Source organism: Miniopterus natalensis, chromosome X (genome assembly GCF_054644295.1).
Source record: "Miniopterus natalensis isolate mMinNat1 chromosome X, mMinNat1.hap1, whole genome shotgun sequence".
In the NCBI taxonomy this organism is placed as follows: domain Eukaryota; kingdom Metazoa; phylum Chordata; class Mammalia; order Chiroptera; family Miniopteridae; genus Miniopterus; species Miniopterus natalensis.
Genome location: NC_142103.1, coordinates 93167864 through 93185512, shown reverse-complemented (window position 1 = coordinate 93185512; position 17649 = coordinate 93167864). Strand labels below are relative to the sequence as shown.

Sequence of the window (17649 nt, the reverse complement as noted above, 5' to 3'; positions counted from 1 at the left end):
TTTGTTGTCTCTAATCTAAAGACATGCTCGTGGGGTGCTAGGTAACTTTATCTCCCTAAGATTGTTCTGCTCCAGATGGGGATTTCGCCACTCAAAGGCCCTTTCATCTAGAATCCATGGGACTGGGTAAAAAAAAGCAGAGGGTGCCCAATTCCAATAGAACTGCCTCAAAGCCCTCAGATATATTTGGGTGGACCAACACAGGGCTAAAAAGAGGTCACAAATGTTATCAGAGACGAGAATCTGGTTTGTGCTGACAGTTGTCCACTGAAATGCTCTATTGGCAATTGGGATCTTCCTACCCAGTATGATTATGGCTACTCTGAGACATCAGGCACGGGACGGCATGAATGGATAGAGCCTGGGAAGGAGGGTGCTCGGTTCTTGGTTTGTAGACTTGGGCAAGTTTCACGGGCATCAGAAGGCAAGTTACTTCACCTCAGTCTTCAAAGCTGAGAAATGAGGTGGCTAGACAGGTGACCTTGGGCTCATCCATGCCACTTCCCTCTCCCTCCCTCCTTATACCCAATTTTCTTCCAGTCACCAATCTACTTAGTAGATGTCTCCCCAACTGACCCACGTTTCTCCATTCTCCATCTAAGCCAACCTAACACCATGTTTTTCAAAGATTACAGCAAGAGCCTCAACACCAGTCTCCAGCGATACTTTTTTTTTTTTTTTTGTCCCCTCAATTCACTCTCCATATAGCAAGCTTGCAGAGTGTTCTTTCAGAATGCAAGTCATATGCCTGCCCAACATCCTTCATTGGCTTTCTACTATCCTCTGGTTTTAGATTCAAATCCTTAACCTGGCTCTGCAGCAGCTTTCATTATATTTTCCCTGTACTTCTCTCAGGTCTCATCTCAGATCTTCCCCACTCCCTTCACTCCCCAAGCCCAGTCCCTGTGCTACACAGCTGCGGGGTGGGGGTGGGGGGGGGCATGGGACACCATTCTCATTGCAGCCTATGGCGCTGGGCAACAGGCTGACCCTGCCCTGGAGCAGCCACACTGAACTTCAGTGTCTTGATAGGACTGGCCCCCCTCCCCTTACTCTGCCACAAACACACACTACCTGGTTAACTCTCGGTCATCCATTGGTTTTCTCCTTCAGTGTCACTTCCTCGAGGAAATCTCTCAACTCCCAACTGAGTCTTCCTGCTTGTTATTTCCCTACCAAGGTCCAACTGCTCTTTTCCTTCAAATGGTCTAAGGCCTTTATAAAACAACTTGTTTAATAACTGCGTTCCCCACTTGACTATAAGCTACATGAGGGAAGGAATTGATTGTATCTTACTCTCTTCTACATTCTCAGCACCAGGTGGCAAGTAGGCACCATAGGAACATTTGTTGAATGAATCATGAGATAAATATTGATCTCTAAGTGCCTTCCCAAATCCAATTTTCTCTGAATCTATCAACAAGGGTGAATTTTCTAGTCTTCTGGCCCCTCCTAGGGTGTCCCTTTGGAGCTTTCTTTTCATATTATCTGCACATTCACAGTATTAGCAGCTGGGTGGCACTGCTGATGTTAGAGACAAAGCATCCAGTTTCTAATATTCTGTGGCTCAGAGGATGGAGTTGAGGTTGCCACGACCAAAAACTTCTTTCATCACCTTCTAAAAAAGTGGACCCCAGAAAACCAAATGGAAGGCAGAGGATGCAAACATCTAAATGCATGGCCATAAATAGCACCCAAGTGACCCAGCTGTGCAGGGCGCTTTGGTGGGTGGGGAACTCTGAGTGGTCCCAAGCCGGGGAGGGGTCCTCACCTTGGTGGGAGCAGCAGGGAGCCTTCTGGTGAGAAGTATGGCTCATCTTTCAGCAGACAGGTACTGCACTCTACCCCTGCCTGCTAAAATGTTAAGAAGATTCTCTAGCTATTAATGGACTTTAGCAAGTCACTTGGACACTGGTGACAGGAGCTCACCCTTCCTTTGAAGCCATAGGGTAAGGTCTCTGTGGCTGAGTAACTGAAAGTTGGCCTTGGGGAGAGATTTGCTTTGGCTGGATGGGAGGTAGGTCTCTGAAAGAAGCCAAGCCCTCTGCTGATATAAATGAGGCACCCGGCTCCCTCCACATCCTAATTATCACTCTGCTAAAAATATTCAGTAATGAGCATGATCAGAGAACCTTTTTTATCATGCTTTTCAGAATTGCAGCATTTGGTTATGGAGCTATTTTAAGAAGCAGCAAAGCACATGTTAATGAAGGAAACTTTCAACAGTAGTCGGCGATGTTAGAGTGCGGATGAGGAACGTGGACCTTACAGCCCGCTTCATTTAAGCCCCATCTTTTCACGCAGCCTTGCTGCAGGATTTGGACATGGAGCTCTGACAAGCAGAGCAGAGTGCCATAAAGTTGAACGCATGCCCTTGATACCTCTGGCTTCATTTGCAGTGATTTCTGACTTTCAAAATACACTTTAAGTATAAAAGCCACATGTGGATGTTCAGGCCACTTTAGAGCATCTTTCTCCCACGATGAATACTCTGGCCTCCTCTACCTGGGCCCTAAGCATTTCTCTGCTGTGGCCCTTCCTTGGTGAGGACTTGGCGGAGCAGATTAGTGGACCACAAGAAAGGGTTCCTGTGCATATGAAAAGTCACACGGTCTTATGCCTGTGCCCCCAGGGCAAGTAAAATACCACCTGACTATTAATTTGGAGATGGGGATTTTGGCGAATTAAACATGGGCACAGTTCCCATTCCCTAAAATCTGGCCTGGCCTTCGTGACTTGCTTGTAACAAATTGAATGTAGTATAAGTGATACCTGGTGACTTCCAAGGCTAGGTCAGAAGAAGTTTGTGGCTTCTATCGAGATGGCCAGCCCTCCGGATGCCTCCTCCTAGGACACACAGTCTTGGAACCCATGCTGTGAGAAGCCCACACAACACACAGGGGCCGTGTGTAGGTGCTCCAGTGTCAAGCCCAACTGAGCTCTCTGTAGGTGGGCAGCCTCTGTTGCCAGCCACAAAAGTACTCCATCTGGGATCTCCAGCCCAGTTGGGCCTTCAGATAACTGCAGCCCCAGCCAGCATCTGACAACAACCATTTGAGAGACCCCAAGCAAGAACCACCCAGGGAAACCCTTGGTGATATCCTGAACAAATCATGAACACAAAGTCATGAACAAAATAAAGGGGCTCCTTTAAGTCACTAACTGTGGGAGCAATTTCTTATGCCACAATAGGGTGCTGGATTGCTTGGAGTTAGAAAAATGTTAGAGCTGTTCCTACACCTAAACAACTGGAGTTGAGGTTTGACTCCCTAAAATCAGGAAAGCAACTTTTCCTTAGCTCACTAGAGGCCATTTACCCAGAAGTAAAACCACCACCAAATGCTTGTCCCTACTCTACATTGAAGCTGAGGAACTGTCACCCCAGGAAATATTTATTCAGTTAACCCTGGGCATAACCCCGGTGAACCAGAATCCCTGGTCTAGATTCTCGCTACTCTAGGTGAGTTCTATAGATCCGCGGCTTCTAACAACCTCGGAGCTCATCAGAAATGAGGATCTTAGGTCCCACCAGGCCCACTGAATCCAAACCTGCAGTTTAAAAAGATCCACTGGTATAACTGATGCATCAGTCAGTCTCTCCCCATCCCAGACATGTTCCTCAGCAGCCTCAAAAGTCTGAAGTGTATGGAACTCCTTACAAACAAGATTGAGATTTGAGAATGTCAGGCCACCCATTCTTACCCAATGCTCCCGACCACAGAGGGAGCCCTTTCTAAGAGCATGGGACAGAACTGACCACCAGCCCTGCTGGGGGTGGCATGGAGTTTCCCCACCGCAAGGGAAGGTCGATGGAGCTAAGGATTCAGTAGACTGCATTTAGCTTTTGACTTGTAAAACAGGCTCTTGTGAAGGCTCATTTCAAAAACAATAGTTCTGAAAGGTAAGGCCTTCACCTGAAAGAGCCAGGCTTTGAGGAGCACAAAAAGCGTTTTCTAAATCCCACAAGCATCCCTTTAATTGTTAAGAACCAAAGGCTCAGTGGATTCAGGGTACAGAATGTTTTACCATAAGCCCAGGAGTGGGGAAGACATGAAATTGAAAAGGGGGCAGTTTCCTGCCTCCAGAAAGAAGAAAAGCCCCTCCTGGGGTTGAGGGAAAGAGCCCAGAGAGGGATCAGGATCAGGAGGCAAGCAGCAAAGCCAGAGAACATGAGCAGGGCTTGTCCCTTGCACCCCCAACTCAGGTTCAAACCCTAGTGGCAGGGAAAAGACCCCTCAAGAAAGCCCAGAGCAGAGGGCTGACACCCTGTTTACCTCCAGGAACTTTGGGAGGAAGTGGTCTCACAGAGGCCCTGTGCCAGTGTGGGGATGGTGGGACCAACATGGGTTCAGTTCCAGTGGCGCCCAGGAACAGGGAAGATGGCTCTGGTGACAAGTGTCAGCAATGGGGGCAGCTCAAGTGTAATGTGAGGTGTATTAGACTTCTTGAAATCCATAAGTAAAGCATATGGTAGTTGACTAGAGTATCTGGGTCGTGCCAGATAATGGCTTAACGTCTGTAGGAAGGTGTGCACGGATGCACCTGCAGCTCCCATCTATCCATGACATGGACGGTAGAAAGTAAAATAGCAGAAAATAAACCAAGGCATTAAGAATCTCCTTCTGCACCTACCTTCAGCTAAAATACCAAGTCCAGCCTACCCCTTCCTTACTCTGCTCCAAGACTCTCATGCAGCAATTGGCTGATGGGAGGTTTGTGGCGGTGGGCTCATGAAGGAAGGGAGGTGGGACAGCTGAGCAATCCAGGTTACTATACTGCCCCTCCATCTCGGACACCTCCATTTTCAGGGTCAAGGGTCATCTGACCCTATAAGAGGATAGAAGTAATGACCTTCCCCCCATCTGTCTTTTTAAGTAATCCAAATGGATATAATCTGGGGAGGCAGGGCATTTTAAAAATCCCAGCAATGATCATTTTAACTCTTAGGTGATTATTTTGAACTCTGTGACACTGACTAAAAACCTCCGCTCAGAAAAATGACAAGTATTGGATAGTGAGTGTGCAGCAGAGGCTATTTGCCCAGGAAAGCACTGATGATTTGCGATTTATATTCTCCTGCCTGTTAGAATTAGAGCAAGAAAAATGCAAATTCATAGATATAATTTTAAAGATCTTTCATTCGGATCATAGTCATTTTGGAAACAAGCCAAACAGCAAGCCCTTCCATCTCTCACTGAGATTCTGCTGGGCTGTGAGACTGGTGCTTTGGAGTATATACTGTACTCACTCTATTGTGATCTGGAACCAAACCTGAAATATCTCTGAACTGTGCTTGTAATTTTGTGGTCAGCATCTCCTTCAATAAAGGGGTAGGTGAGGGACGGACTCAGAGTCAAGATACCAATGCAGGCAAATTAGAAGCAAAGGTCCATATAATTCAGACCAAAATGTCACCCCTGTATCTAAATAATCTGAACAAGTCCACACGATAGAAGTGTGCCAAATTATCCAAAAGGCTCCATTCCCCACGTGTTGGGAAAAGGCCTTGCAGACAGGGCTTCCATCTTAGGCTAACTCCCCATCATTCTCCATAAAAGTACTCTTATTCCGGGGGCATTAATGTGTCCTACAAATGTACCAGGCACATGTGCTGGCGATGCAAAAATGGATGAGATATGGCCCTGGCCTGTGGCACTTCATTCTAGCTAGGGACACACACCAAGAAACCATCAGGATGACATGAGAAGGGAGCTGAAAGGGAGGTCCATGTGCAATGAGTGTCCAAGGGGGGCGGCGAGGAGGGGTATGTCTAAGCTGGCTCCTCAGCTGGGCCTGGAATGGGCATAGAAGCTCAGAGGAAGGGAGTTCCCAGCCCAGAGGACAGCGGTGCAAAGGAGCTAAACAAGGTGTGCCTGGACTGTATGGCCTGTGGAAGGTGGTGCGTAGAGCCCAGGCTGATGAGATGCAGAAGCTGGACAGGGCCGAGGGAGAGAAACTGATGGAAGCCAGGAGCGGTCAGAGAGACCAGAGGGAAATCAGAAGGTCCCAGAAGCGCTGGACAGGAGTATCTAAGAAAGGAGAATGATCAGCATGGTCGTTATGCCCAGAGGAGGACTGAAATGAGGTCGCTGGTTTGAAGGTCATTGCAGAACTGGGGGAGGGTGGACATAAGTCAGAGTGCAGGTGGCCGAGGAATGACAGGGAGGCGCGCCGCAACTTGCCTAGAAGGGGAGGGCTGAGCAAGGATGTGACCGGGGAAGGAGGGAAGAGGGAGAGCAGGGGAAGGATTTGTGCTTGTTTCATTTGTTCTTGGAGACTTCCATGTGATGGCACGCTGAGCATCAGCTACTGGAGAGAGCGCCCTGGATAGCGAAGAGAGGAGAAGTGAGAGAGAACAGGCTCCAGGGAAGGGAGAAGGCAGGTTCCGATAAAGAGGTTAGCCTGGTACTGAAACCGTGCCCTCTTCCTCAGGATGCAGGAGAGGAGGCAAGAATTCATGAGTTACGGGTAAATCAGGGGGAGAGGTGCAGCACATGAAGGAGTAAATTCACCAAGGAGCCCTGGGAATCCCGCTGAGGCTGGAAACCAGAGATCTGTCACGCAGCCCCAGCAGCATAGGAGTAGAGAGATACTGATGAAGGAATTAACTCCAGGGAGTCTGCAGTAGAAGGAAACCCGCCTCTCTGTCCCCCACCCCATAACTCCCTTGAGTTGTTGACCAGAGTCTCCGACCTTAACAGAAATGCTTAGTGACAAATGGGACAACTTCCAAAGCTCAGGCACCATGTCTCCCCTCCACGCCAACACTTAACAGTTTGGGGTAGAAAATATTTTACCTGACTCTACAAATACCTATGCATTCTTTTTTGGCCCCTGCATGTGGTACCTGAGGATATTATTATTATTATGTGACAAAATGATATATGGCAGGACCGACTTTGCAGACAAGGAGTCCAGGCTGCTAATTAGTCAGTTATCTGTCTTCTGGAAGGAACTTTCCTGGGAGTATAAAATAATTTCACTGTGAGGCCTTCATTGTGAATACGGAAAATGATTGCCCTTTACACTCTAGGGTCCTGGGATTTTAGTCTGATGAACTCTAAAATTCAGCCTCAAACTGGAAGTTAAGTACTTAGGGGTTCCGGTTAATTCCTATATAAATACCTAACTGGTGTCTGCACCTTTTAGCACATGTGAACAGAGGCTACTTGGGAGACCTCTGAAATTCCAACTTGTATGTCTACGCTGGAGGCCTAGGGCAGATGTCTCATTAAACCTGATTGTTGTGTCACAGTAGGGAGGGGAGCCCAGATCTCCTCACCTGCTTCCTTTATGTGCTTGTAAACATCATCAGAGCCAGCAGAGGAGTATGGAATGTCATCATGGGCCACAAAGTCAATCTGTTAGAGAGAGAAGAGTGACGTCACCAGTGGGGAAGGGGATGTGCATGTCTGCGATTTGAAAATGCCTTTTGAAATAAAGCAGCTGTAACAAAGCAGTTGAAATAAGCAGTTTATAATGGGGATTGGAATTCTTGACTGAAAGCTATTTCCAACTGTCTCCATTTCCATGAGATAATGGGAACTAGATTGGTTTCTCTCCTTTGCTGGTCCCTCTTTCTCCAACCTCTGATAGTAGGTTTTCTTGGCCTTCTGTTTTTCTGCCTCTAAGCATTGTCCTTCAGATAATTCATTTGTGCTTCAGGTCTTAGTCACCCCTGCTATGATGGGGAAGCCAAGTGTCCATTTCCGTCCCACTGATGGCAATAGGCCCTCAAGTCCTATCTTATACAGTGTTATGGAAATGAATTTAGTCTGGTGAATGACTTTAGTTTCTTTTCTCATTTGATTTCCATAACCACCTTGTGAGGTACATAAGGCACATACTATTATTTCAGTTGGGACATGAGGCTGCTGAATCTGGAAAACTTGTCAGATTTGCCCAAAGTCACCCTTTTCTCTTTCAATACCCCTTGCTGTCACTTTAAAATCCACCTGCCTGGAATTTACTTCATCCTGAAAACTGGTACGTCCTTCCAATGGCACCTCCATTTTTCCAGGTCACCTAGGCCCCAAACACCTGGGTCCTTACTTCCTCTCTGTTGCTACCACACTAACCCAGGGTCCTGTCACCTGGATTACTGATACCAACTTGTACCTGACCTTCCTCACTGCGTGCTCCTCTCCAAGCCATTCCTCTGTCACATGGGGGATCCTCCTTAAACAGAATTTTCTCTTTGTCATCTCTGTGCCTGCTGATCTTCACTAGTTCCGTTTCCTACTATATCAAGTAAAACCTCCTTGCTTAGCTTTCTTTCAAAGCCCCTTATAACACACCTACACTCCACCTTGAGAGGTAGTTTGGAGTAGCAGTTTAATTTGCCTGGAAATGATTCCTGACCCCCACCGCTTACAAGCTATATAACTTATAAATTGGTGGTAAAGATTAAATCAGGATTTCTCAACCTCTGTATCGCTGACATTTTGACCTAATAATTCTTTTTTGGGGGGGTCTGTCCTGCGCACTATAGGATGCTTAGTAGTACCCCTAGCATTTACCCACTAGATGCCAGTAGCACCCCTCTAGTTGCGACAGCCACAACTCTTTCCATACATTGCCAAATGTCCTTTGGGGGCAAACTCACCCCCACTTGAGAATCACTGGATTAAATGATATAATTATGTCAAAGTGTTTAAAAATAATAACTGGTACACAGTACTCAATCAATGTCATTTATTATTATTCCACTCTTGGCACTCAAACTTAGCTCCTCCTCCTGTCCAGTGTATAATAATAACAATAACAGTAACAACAACTTCTCAGGGTACCCATGAAATTGAATACAATTTGTGTAAGAGCAAAGCACTTAGCACAGGGCTGGGCATGTGGCAGATACTCGGTGAGTGGCAGCCATCAGCACCATCATGAGTGCCTCCCTAAGGCTGGGCACAGGTTGAATATACCATAGATGCTTAGTGAAATGTGTTAGTGATTGCTGGAAGGAAATCATATTGAAGTTCTTCCTTTCTCTTTTATTCTTGCTGGGAAATTGTCTCCTCTGCTCTTACCGGTGCACATTTATCAGTGTTCTCTATTCTCTTCTACATCGTGAATTTAAAAATAGACAAGAAAACTCTTAGAACAGCTTAATCTTATTTTTTTGTGCTGCTTATAAAAGGAAAGAATAGCTCCTAATGTGCGGCTGGTAGGGAGATACAAAGCACATAATTTGATGCAAATCAAAAGAATTCTCGTGTTTTCAACTAATACAAATCTTATATCAGTAGGAGTCTCTGGGTCACAAAATCATAGGCATAAAGTTCTTTCCTTAAAGGCTGACCCCTGCCCTTCTGGATAAGATGTGTGTTCATTTGTTCCACGAAAAAAGATGCCTGTGAATCTATAAGCACAAATAATGAAAGTGGTGATGGTGGTGATAGCATTTTTGGAGCTCTTGCTATGAGCCAGCCAGTGTTCCAAGGGTTTCACTTAGATGAACTCTTTAGATTCTCCAAACAGCCCATGAGGAAAGCATCAGCATCAGCCCATTTTACAGTTTAGCTAAGTGAGATCTATATTTTGCTCAGGGTTAGGGCAGGAAGAGGCCGTAGTTGGACCTGGTGGGGTCTAGCTCCGGAGCCCACACTGAAGAAGTAAGAGGCTATCAAGTCCCCAGGATTGGGCAGGAAAGAGGGGCTCCATCAAGTGACACCAAATGACAGTTCCTGAAGTTACCTCTTTTAGAAACTGGAAGAGCCTTTGGGCTTTCTGGTGTTGGCTGCAGAGCCAGACTCCCTAATTCTGTTACTTAGAGAACAGGGAAGAGTAAGTACCTTGTGTTTTTCCAAAAACTCCGGGGTGAGTGTCCATGGAGCATCTCTGATGACTTCGTCCACATAGCGGCAGTGTCTGAGAGCCTCATATCGCTCTGCTTCATTCATCACGGTGAAACCTTTGAATTTGTGGGTAAGGTCATCGCTGCAAACTGAAAGAGGCAAGTGCATTGGATGCTGTTAGCTGGCCCAGGCCAGGCCCTGCCCACAGCCAGCCAGTGCAGACATGGCTTCTTCCGCTAGACAAAAGCTCAGTCTCGCTAGGTGCTTTGCATAACCGAACTCAGTTTTTCACGGGAACAAAGGATCAGGAGAGCGAAGCAAGCGGAAGCCCACCAGCAATCAGAATTTCATTTTGCTGCTAATTACAAGTGCATTCTCCACTGTGGCTTTTATGAAAATTATCCTCCACACTGCTAATGTGACTTTCATTATCTTTTTATTTCCCTCTCCCATCCTTCAGTGAAAATTACTATTTAGAAACAAAATGATCAAATGACGAGACAGAGAAGGGAGCGAGAGGAGAGGCATCAAGAGGCGTGAATTACAGAAGGTTTTGAACAATCAGTTCCAATTCCTTTGCTAGATCATTGTACTTAATAGCCCAAGTGCAGCTCGCGTGCACGTGTGCGTGCACAAGCATACTTCTGTTCCCTGGACTGAGGACCAGTCCCTACACATCCGGCCACACCATCAGGAGGAGAAAGCCATGAACTACAAGGTCTGCTCTAGCAGAGCTCCCCCTTCCCACATCTCTTATCCTCTCTCGATCTCAGGTTCGTTCTGAACCCTCAAATGGGGACAGTAATAATCGCCACTATCAGCCTTAGAAGGAACTTGAGGATTTACATAAAAGTGCTTTGAAACAAATGGAACAATAAATACTACTCATTAGCCTATCCAGAATGTATATATTTTAATCTTCACCTGAGTGAGGATATTTTTTCCATTGATTTTTAGGGGCGTGGGGAGAGAAACATCGATGTAAGAGAGAGACATTGGTTGCCTTCTGCACACACCGACCAAGAGCGGGGATCGTACCTGCAACCCAGGCACGTGCCCCTGACTGGAAATCGAACCCGCAACCCTCTGGCTTGCAGGCCAACACTCCAACCACTGAGCCACGCTGGCCAGGGCCAGAGTATATTTTTGTTGGCAAAAGCAGCTTTCTGGAGCTTTACTACACATCACAAAGAAATGTGATGGTGGGTAGAGTCCCTGTTTACCAGTATATCCCAGGAAGGGTCTTGCTGCAGTGAGTCAGACTATCTCGACTGCTTCTTAAGATGACGTCTGTTTTTTCTTTAAGGCATTATGAACACACAATAAATTTACAAATTCTAAGTGTATAAGACATGTTTTAAAAACAAAAATATGAGCCCTGGCTGGGTGGCTCGGTTAGAGCATCGTCCCATACACCAAAAGGCTGTGGGTTCCATTCCCAGGTAGAGCACATACCTAGGTTGCAGGTTCGATCCCTGGTTGGGGAGTGTACTGCAGGCAATAGATTGATGTTTCTCACATCAATGCTTTCTCTCTCTCTCTTTCTTCCTCTCTCTAAAATTGATAAAACATATCCTCGGGTAAGGATTTAAAAAAAAAAAAGTGATCATTTTCTTGGAACCAAATTATGACCCATATCCAGAACCAAATCTGGCCACAGAGCCAGTACAGCCAATGGCCATGCCCAGGATCCCTTGGAAAAGCTCCTATTGCAGCCCTCACACACTCCATATCCAGACCATCAGCAAAACAGTGCAGTTAGAAGTCGTGTTCTTACCACCTCACCGTTCCCTTGCAGCCCATTCGCATGTCTCCCATGGATTACTGCAGTGGTGTCCTAACTGGTCTGATTCTGGCCTTGCGCACCTCCTGTTCTCATCAGCCAGAATGATCCTGCTGAGACCCGTTAGCCTGTGTCATTCCCAGCCTCAGAACTCTTCCCATCGCCCCCAGAGTAAAAGCTAAACTCCTCCCATGGCTACAGGCTCCTCCTCCAAGATCCACACCTCCACCCACTCCTTGCCACTTTGGCTGCATCTTTTATGTCCTCCCAGCCCCTGGCTTCCTTGCTGTTATCTGAAGCCACCGGGAATACTCTTCTGTAGGTCAGGGCTTCACCTTTTCTGTTCCCCAAACCTGGAATAGTGTGTTCCAATTATCTATAGGGCTCACTCCCTGTCCTCCCTCAGGTCTTCCCCGACCACTCTATTCTAAATTGCAATCCTGATACCACCACTGGAAGTCCCCATCCCTTCCCCACTTCTTGCCATGGCCCTCATCATCATATAATTGTCTTATTTAATTTTGTTTATGGTTGTATGTTCCTCTACTAAAATATAAGCTCCACAGGGACTTTTGTCTGTTTCATTTTCTGATGGTCCATAGTAGGCTCTTAACAAATATTTACTGAATGAAGTAACAGTGCCTGATACACACACACACACAATAAATGTTTACTGTGATTTAAAGTAATAGATGTATATTTATCTGCAGGCACATTTCAACACCATACATGCAAATAAGAGGCTAGTGTGTCTCTAGATACACATGTGTATGCCTATATATCTTCCATACATACTTCCTGAGATGCTGTATAGAATACAATACAATAGAGAAAGCAGTGTAGTTTACTGTAACACCATCAGCCATCTGGCTGACTTGAAAACCTTGATGAGTATCAGAACCACCTAAGCAGCTTGTTAACTATAAAGATGAGCAGGCCCCACACCCCCAGATTTTGACTTAGTGGGGGCTATGGTCTGAATGTGTCCCTCCCAAATTCATATGGTGACATCTTAACTCCCAAAGGTAATGATGCCAGAAGTTGGCCCTTCAGAGGTACATAGGTCATGAGGGTGGGTTAGTGCCTTATAAAAGAGGCTCCAGAGAGCTCCCTAGAACCTTCCACCATGTAAGAAAACGGAGAAGACGCCAGCTGTGAATCGGGAAGAGGGTCCTCCCAGAAGAAGGCCATGTTAGCGCCTTGATCTTGGGCTTCCCAGACTCCAGAACTGTGAGAAAGAAACTCCGGTTGTTTTTAAGCTACCCAGTCTGTGGTATCTTGTTGTAGCAGCCTGAACGAACTAAGACGGTGGGTCTGGAGTGGGGTCCAGGGAGCTCTATTTTTCACAAGTTTCAGGGAAGATTCTGATGCATAAAACATTTGAAAGCTCCTGAAGCATGTTATGAACATCTTGAGTAAAGAGCCCAGGCTGTTTCTGAATCACCCATCACGCCCAGCTGTCGGTAGGGAGGCAGGGAGTAGGGCCATAATGACTATGTTATGTATTGATTCACTGACTGTGTTAGCTTTCAACTCCATAAATAGGAATCATTTATGGGCCAAGCTATACAATTTAAAAATTGATCTAAGACTTTAAATGTTCTTTTAGGACCCTACTAAAATACTACCTCAAGAACCATATTGAGCAGAAATAGATTTCAGATCTATCGATTTTTTATTTTAAACAACGTAAAACTAGGCCGGGTTATATTCCATCCCTCTTTTGAACCTGCACTTGAGCAATTTGGTATAACTTCTAGAGGACCAAGATAATGGCCTCCTGACAGAGCACAGAGAAAACAAATATCCTGTTTATGTCAATACAGGGTCCTATTTTCATATCCTAGGAGTGACCTCAAGAAGCAGCTGAACATGCTGACCAGTTATTGTCTCAACATTAATTACACCCAGAGCAGTACTGTTGTCCTTGAGTCTTGGCAAATGCACTCTGACAGCCAGATGGAGAACTCGGAGCCATGGTGTTCCACGGATGAATTCACTGAGCTATCTGGGAGCTCACGCTGCAGCTAACCTATCCTGGCAACTCACTGGCCTCAAAATAAAACATAACCAGTACCCCTAGGCTTATCGGGTGATCACTTCATAAGTTATATAAATGTCTAATCACTATATTGTACCCCTGAAACAAATATAATATTGTATGCAATTGAAGTGTAATTGAAAATTTATTTTTTTTTTGGAAATTTTTTTAAATTAAAAAAATATTAGTACTCCTCAGGAGAAAAAATATAACATAGGGGTTGAACTTTGGATTTGGTTTGGGTTCTAATCCCAGCTCTACTACTTATTACTCGAAAGTTACTCAAACTCTAAGCCTCAGTTGTCTGTCTTTAAAACATGGCAAAGTTTTGAGAATTAAATTTGATCATCTGTATGAGCAGAGAGCAATGCTCAATGTTTGTCATTTATTAATAGTAGAAATACAGGACCATTAATGGCAATATTCATTTTTGTTTGGAGCTGTCTTTTCCCTGCCCCCACTCCAAGGAGGTACCCAGCCTCTTGGTACAAACTCCCCCACAAAATATGTGAAGTTTAAGTTGCTGGCAGACAGCCTGCTCTTCTGACTAGTTTCCTCAAAGCCAGAATCTTTGATGGAATTCTCTAAGGAAGAAGACTCCTCCAAACGAGGGTGAGGCCAAAGATCTGAGGATCCCACAAGCAGCAGATGCCAGCAGCAGAGCCTCTGAGGAAGAGGGACATGCTGCCTTGAGCACTGGAGTTCCACCTGGGCACAGACAATAGGTGCCTCACCTTGCACAGTGGGCCTGCTTCCTTCTAGTAATTTTGTGGGCTTGGATGGTGAAGGCAGTGCAAAAACAGTGCTGGGCTGAAGATTGGAAGCCCCTCTCCTGTTTCTGTAAATATTTTGAAATTTTGTTTGTCTCTGGGGAGCTGAAGAGAGCCCAACAAAGACTGAAACTGAATTTCCTATCAGTCAGGCAAGATGAAGTCTCAGAGGAATATTTGATTTCAATTAAAATATAATAGAGCATAAACCCACATCTATGGAGCAATATTTATGTCTACTATAATAGGAGTAGTATTAGGTTTATTGTTGTTTTTTATTACTCACCTGTGAGGCAGAAATGGGTATTTGGTGACTCAAATTTTTAAACAATTTTTTAAAGAAAACCTAATATAAATTTTAATTTCTTGATTTGCTTTTAAATGATATTTCAATCTTAAATTTATTGAGACTTGTTTTGTGTCCTAATATGTGGTCTATCCTAGAAAATGTTCCATATGTACTTGAGAAGACTGTATATTCTGCTGCTTTGGGGTGAAATGTTCTGAAGATATCAATTAAATCCATCTCATCTAGTGTGTCATTTAAGGCTGCTGTTTCCTTGTTGATTTTCTCTCTGGAAGATCTATCCATTGATGTCAATGGGGTGTTAAAATCCCCTACAATGACTATATTATATTACTGTCAATTTCTCCCTTTATGTCCATCAAGATTTCCTTTATATATTTAGGTGCTCCTATGTTGGGTACATAAATGTTGACCAGAGTTATATCCTCTTGTTGGATTGCCCCTTTTATCATTATGTAGTGTCCTTCTTTGTCTCTTAATATAGCCTTTGTTTTAAAGTCTATTTTGTCAGATAGAATTACTGCTAGCCCAGCTTTTTTTTCCCCTTTCCATTTGCATGAAATATTTTTTCCATCACTTTATTTTTAGACTGTGAGCACCTTTCATTATGAGGTGGATTTATTGTAGGCAGCATATATATGGGTCTTGTTTTCTTATCCATTCAGCTACCCTATGTCTTTTGATTGGAGCATTTAAGCCACTTACATTTAAAGTGATTATTGATAAGTACATATTTATTGCCATTTTATTCTTTTAATTATCTTCCTCTGGTCTTCCTCTTTCTCTTCCCCTTCCTCTTTCCCTTTCCTTTCCCCCTCTCCTCCTCCTTCAAGCAGGTCCTTTAACATTTCTTGTAATATGGTTTGGTGGTAAACTGTATTACAAGCTTTTTCTTCTCTGGGAAGCTCTTTATTTCTCCCTCAATTTTAAATGATAGTCTTGCTGGGAAAGTAGTCTTGGTTGTACGTCTTTGCTTTTTATCACTGGGACTATTTCATGCCAATCCCTTGTGGCCCAAAATGTTTCTGTTGAGCAATCAACTGACAGTCTTATGGGAGCTCCCTTGTAGGTAACTGTTTTTCTCTTGTGGCTTTTAAGATTCTTGCTTTGTATTTAACCTTTGCCATTTTAATTATAATGTGTCTTGGTGTGGGCCTCTTTGGGTTCATTTTGTTTGGGACTCTCTGTGCTTCTTGGACTTACGTGTCTTTTTCCTTCACCAGCTTAGAGAAATTTTCGGTCATTATTTCTTCAAATGGGGTCTCAATCCCTTGCTCTCTTCTCCTTCTGGTACTGCTGTGATGCAGATGTTGCTATGCTTCATGTTGTCTCTAAGGTCCCTTAAACTATTCTCACTTAAAAAAAATTTTTTTTTCTTTTTGCTGCTTTGATTGGTTGTTTTTTCTACTTTGTCTTCCAAATCACTGACTTGATCCTCTGCTTCATCCAACCTACTGTTTATTTCAGATATTGTATTATTTCTAACTGATCCTTTTTTATGGTTTCTATGCCCCTTTTCATGCTGTTGAGCATCCTTATAACCATTACTTTAACTCCATACCTGCTAAATTGCTTGCCTCCATTTCATTTAGCTCTTTTTCTGGAGATTTCTTATGTTTCTTTCATTTGGGTCCTATTTCTTTGTCTCCCCATTTGGCTGCCTCTTTGTGTTTGTTTCTATGTATTAGATAATCTGCTATGACTCCCAGTCTTTGTGGGGTGGTCTTATGTAGTATGTTTCCTGTGGGGTCCAGTGGCACAGTCTCCTTGATCCCCTGAGCTCAGTGCTCCAGGAATGTCCCTTGTGTAGGTTATGTGGGCCCTCCTGTTATAATTGAATCTTGATTTCTATTGGCCTGTTTGTGCGTGGGATCGACTCTTAGGCTGGCTGTGAGGCTCAGCCAAAGCATGTGAGCTGCTGTGCAGTTGCTGACCACACTAACTGGAATTCACCTCAGCAGGGTTTGGTGCCTGCCGAGATCTCCCTTTGGATATGCTGCTTGTGAAGCTTATTGGATCCTGCTCTGATATTATCTGAAGCTGACCACTGGGTGTGTTGGTTCTGGGCCTCTTGGGGGGGGGGGTACTCTGGTGCAGGCCAATGTAAGATGCTGCCTCTGGCCCTGGGCAACCTGTTTGTAGCTGCAAGCAATCCACAGTTTGTGGCTGCCTCTGCTTGGCATGGGTGTGCTTAGGAAGGGCCAAGCTGCACACCAAGGCTGGCTTTTACCAGCACTGGGCCTGGGGGCAGGTCATCAAAAGTCCCAAGGCACCCTGAGATTCACTTCTGCCTGCCTCCACCTGTCAGCTGCCTGTTAGGCTCAGTCACTGAAAGAATGTCTGGCTGTATTCTTCAGCAGGGCATAAGTTCCACAGGGTGAATAAACTGCTTTCAAGTAAAAGAGTAAGGGTTATAATTAAGAGTCATTTGATAAGTCTTAGTAAAGCCTTTTTGTTATACTTCCCAGAAAGGGAGAAAGCAAATCATTCTAATAGCTTGGTAACAAATCTTTTTAGGTCAGGTCATTTCTAATCCATTGCTTGCAAGAAATTTGAAAGGAGATCTCAATAAACTGTCACTTGATAGACCATTAAAATTATTTTTTATGACAATAATAAATTATTTTTGTGACATCTGGACAATAACTCATGAGTTCAATAATTGAGTGGCATCACTATAACAAACTTCTTTCATTCCCATCTAAATATTTGTGTAAACAAGATAGTTCAGCACTTAAAACTATAACAAGGAAATATAGGAATCAAAACAATGTTAAACAATGTCTCATTCTAAAAATAATATATTCATCCACAAATAATGAGATCCCACTCATCTCATTTAACACCAAATAGGTTAAATGCCAAAGAAAACACCTCAAAAGACACCAGAGGGAGGAAAAACACCTGACCTATACAAGAGCAAGGTTAAAAATTACATTGGACTTCTCCAC

The 17649-nt window shown here is 44.4% G+C and overlaps 1 protein-coding gene across 1 annotated transcript in view; it reads right to left on the bottom strand.

Moving 5' to 3' along the window:
* The window catches only part of PCYT1B (phosphate cytidylyltransferase 1B, choline), a 78787-nt gene that overhangs the window by 19712 nt on the left and 41426 nt on the right, over positions 1-17649 (bottom strand). Inside the window, exons 4-5 of the mRNA XM_016209298.2 lie at positions 9795-9946; positions 7283-7361 (exon numbers count right to left, since the gene is read on the bottom strand). Of these exons, the coding sequence (XP_016064784.1) occupies positions 7283-7361; positions 9795-9946 (231 nt within the window). The remainder of the gene's footprint in view (positions 1-7282; positions 7362-9794; positions 9947-17649) is intronic.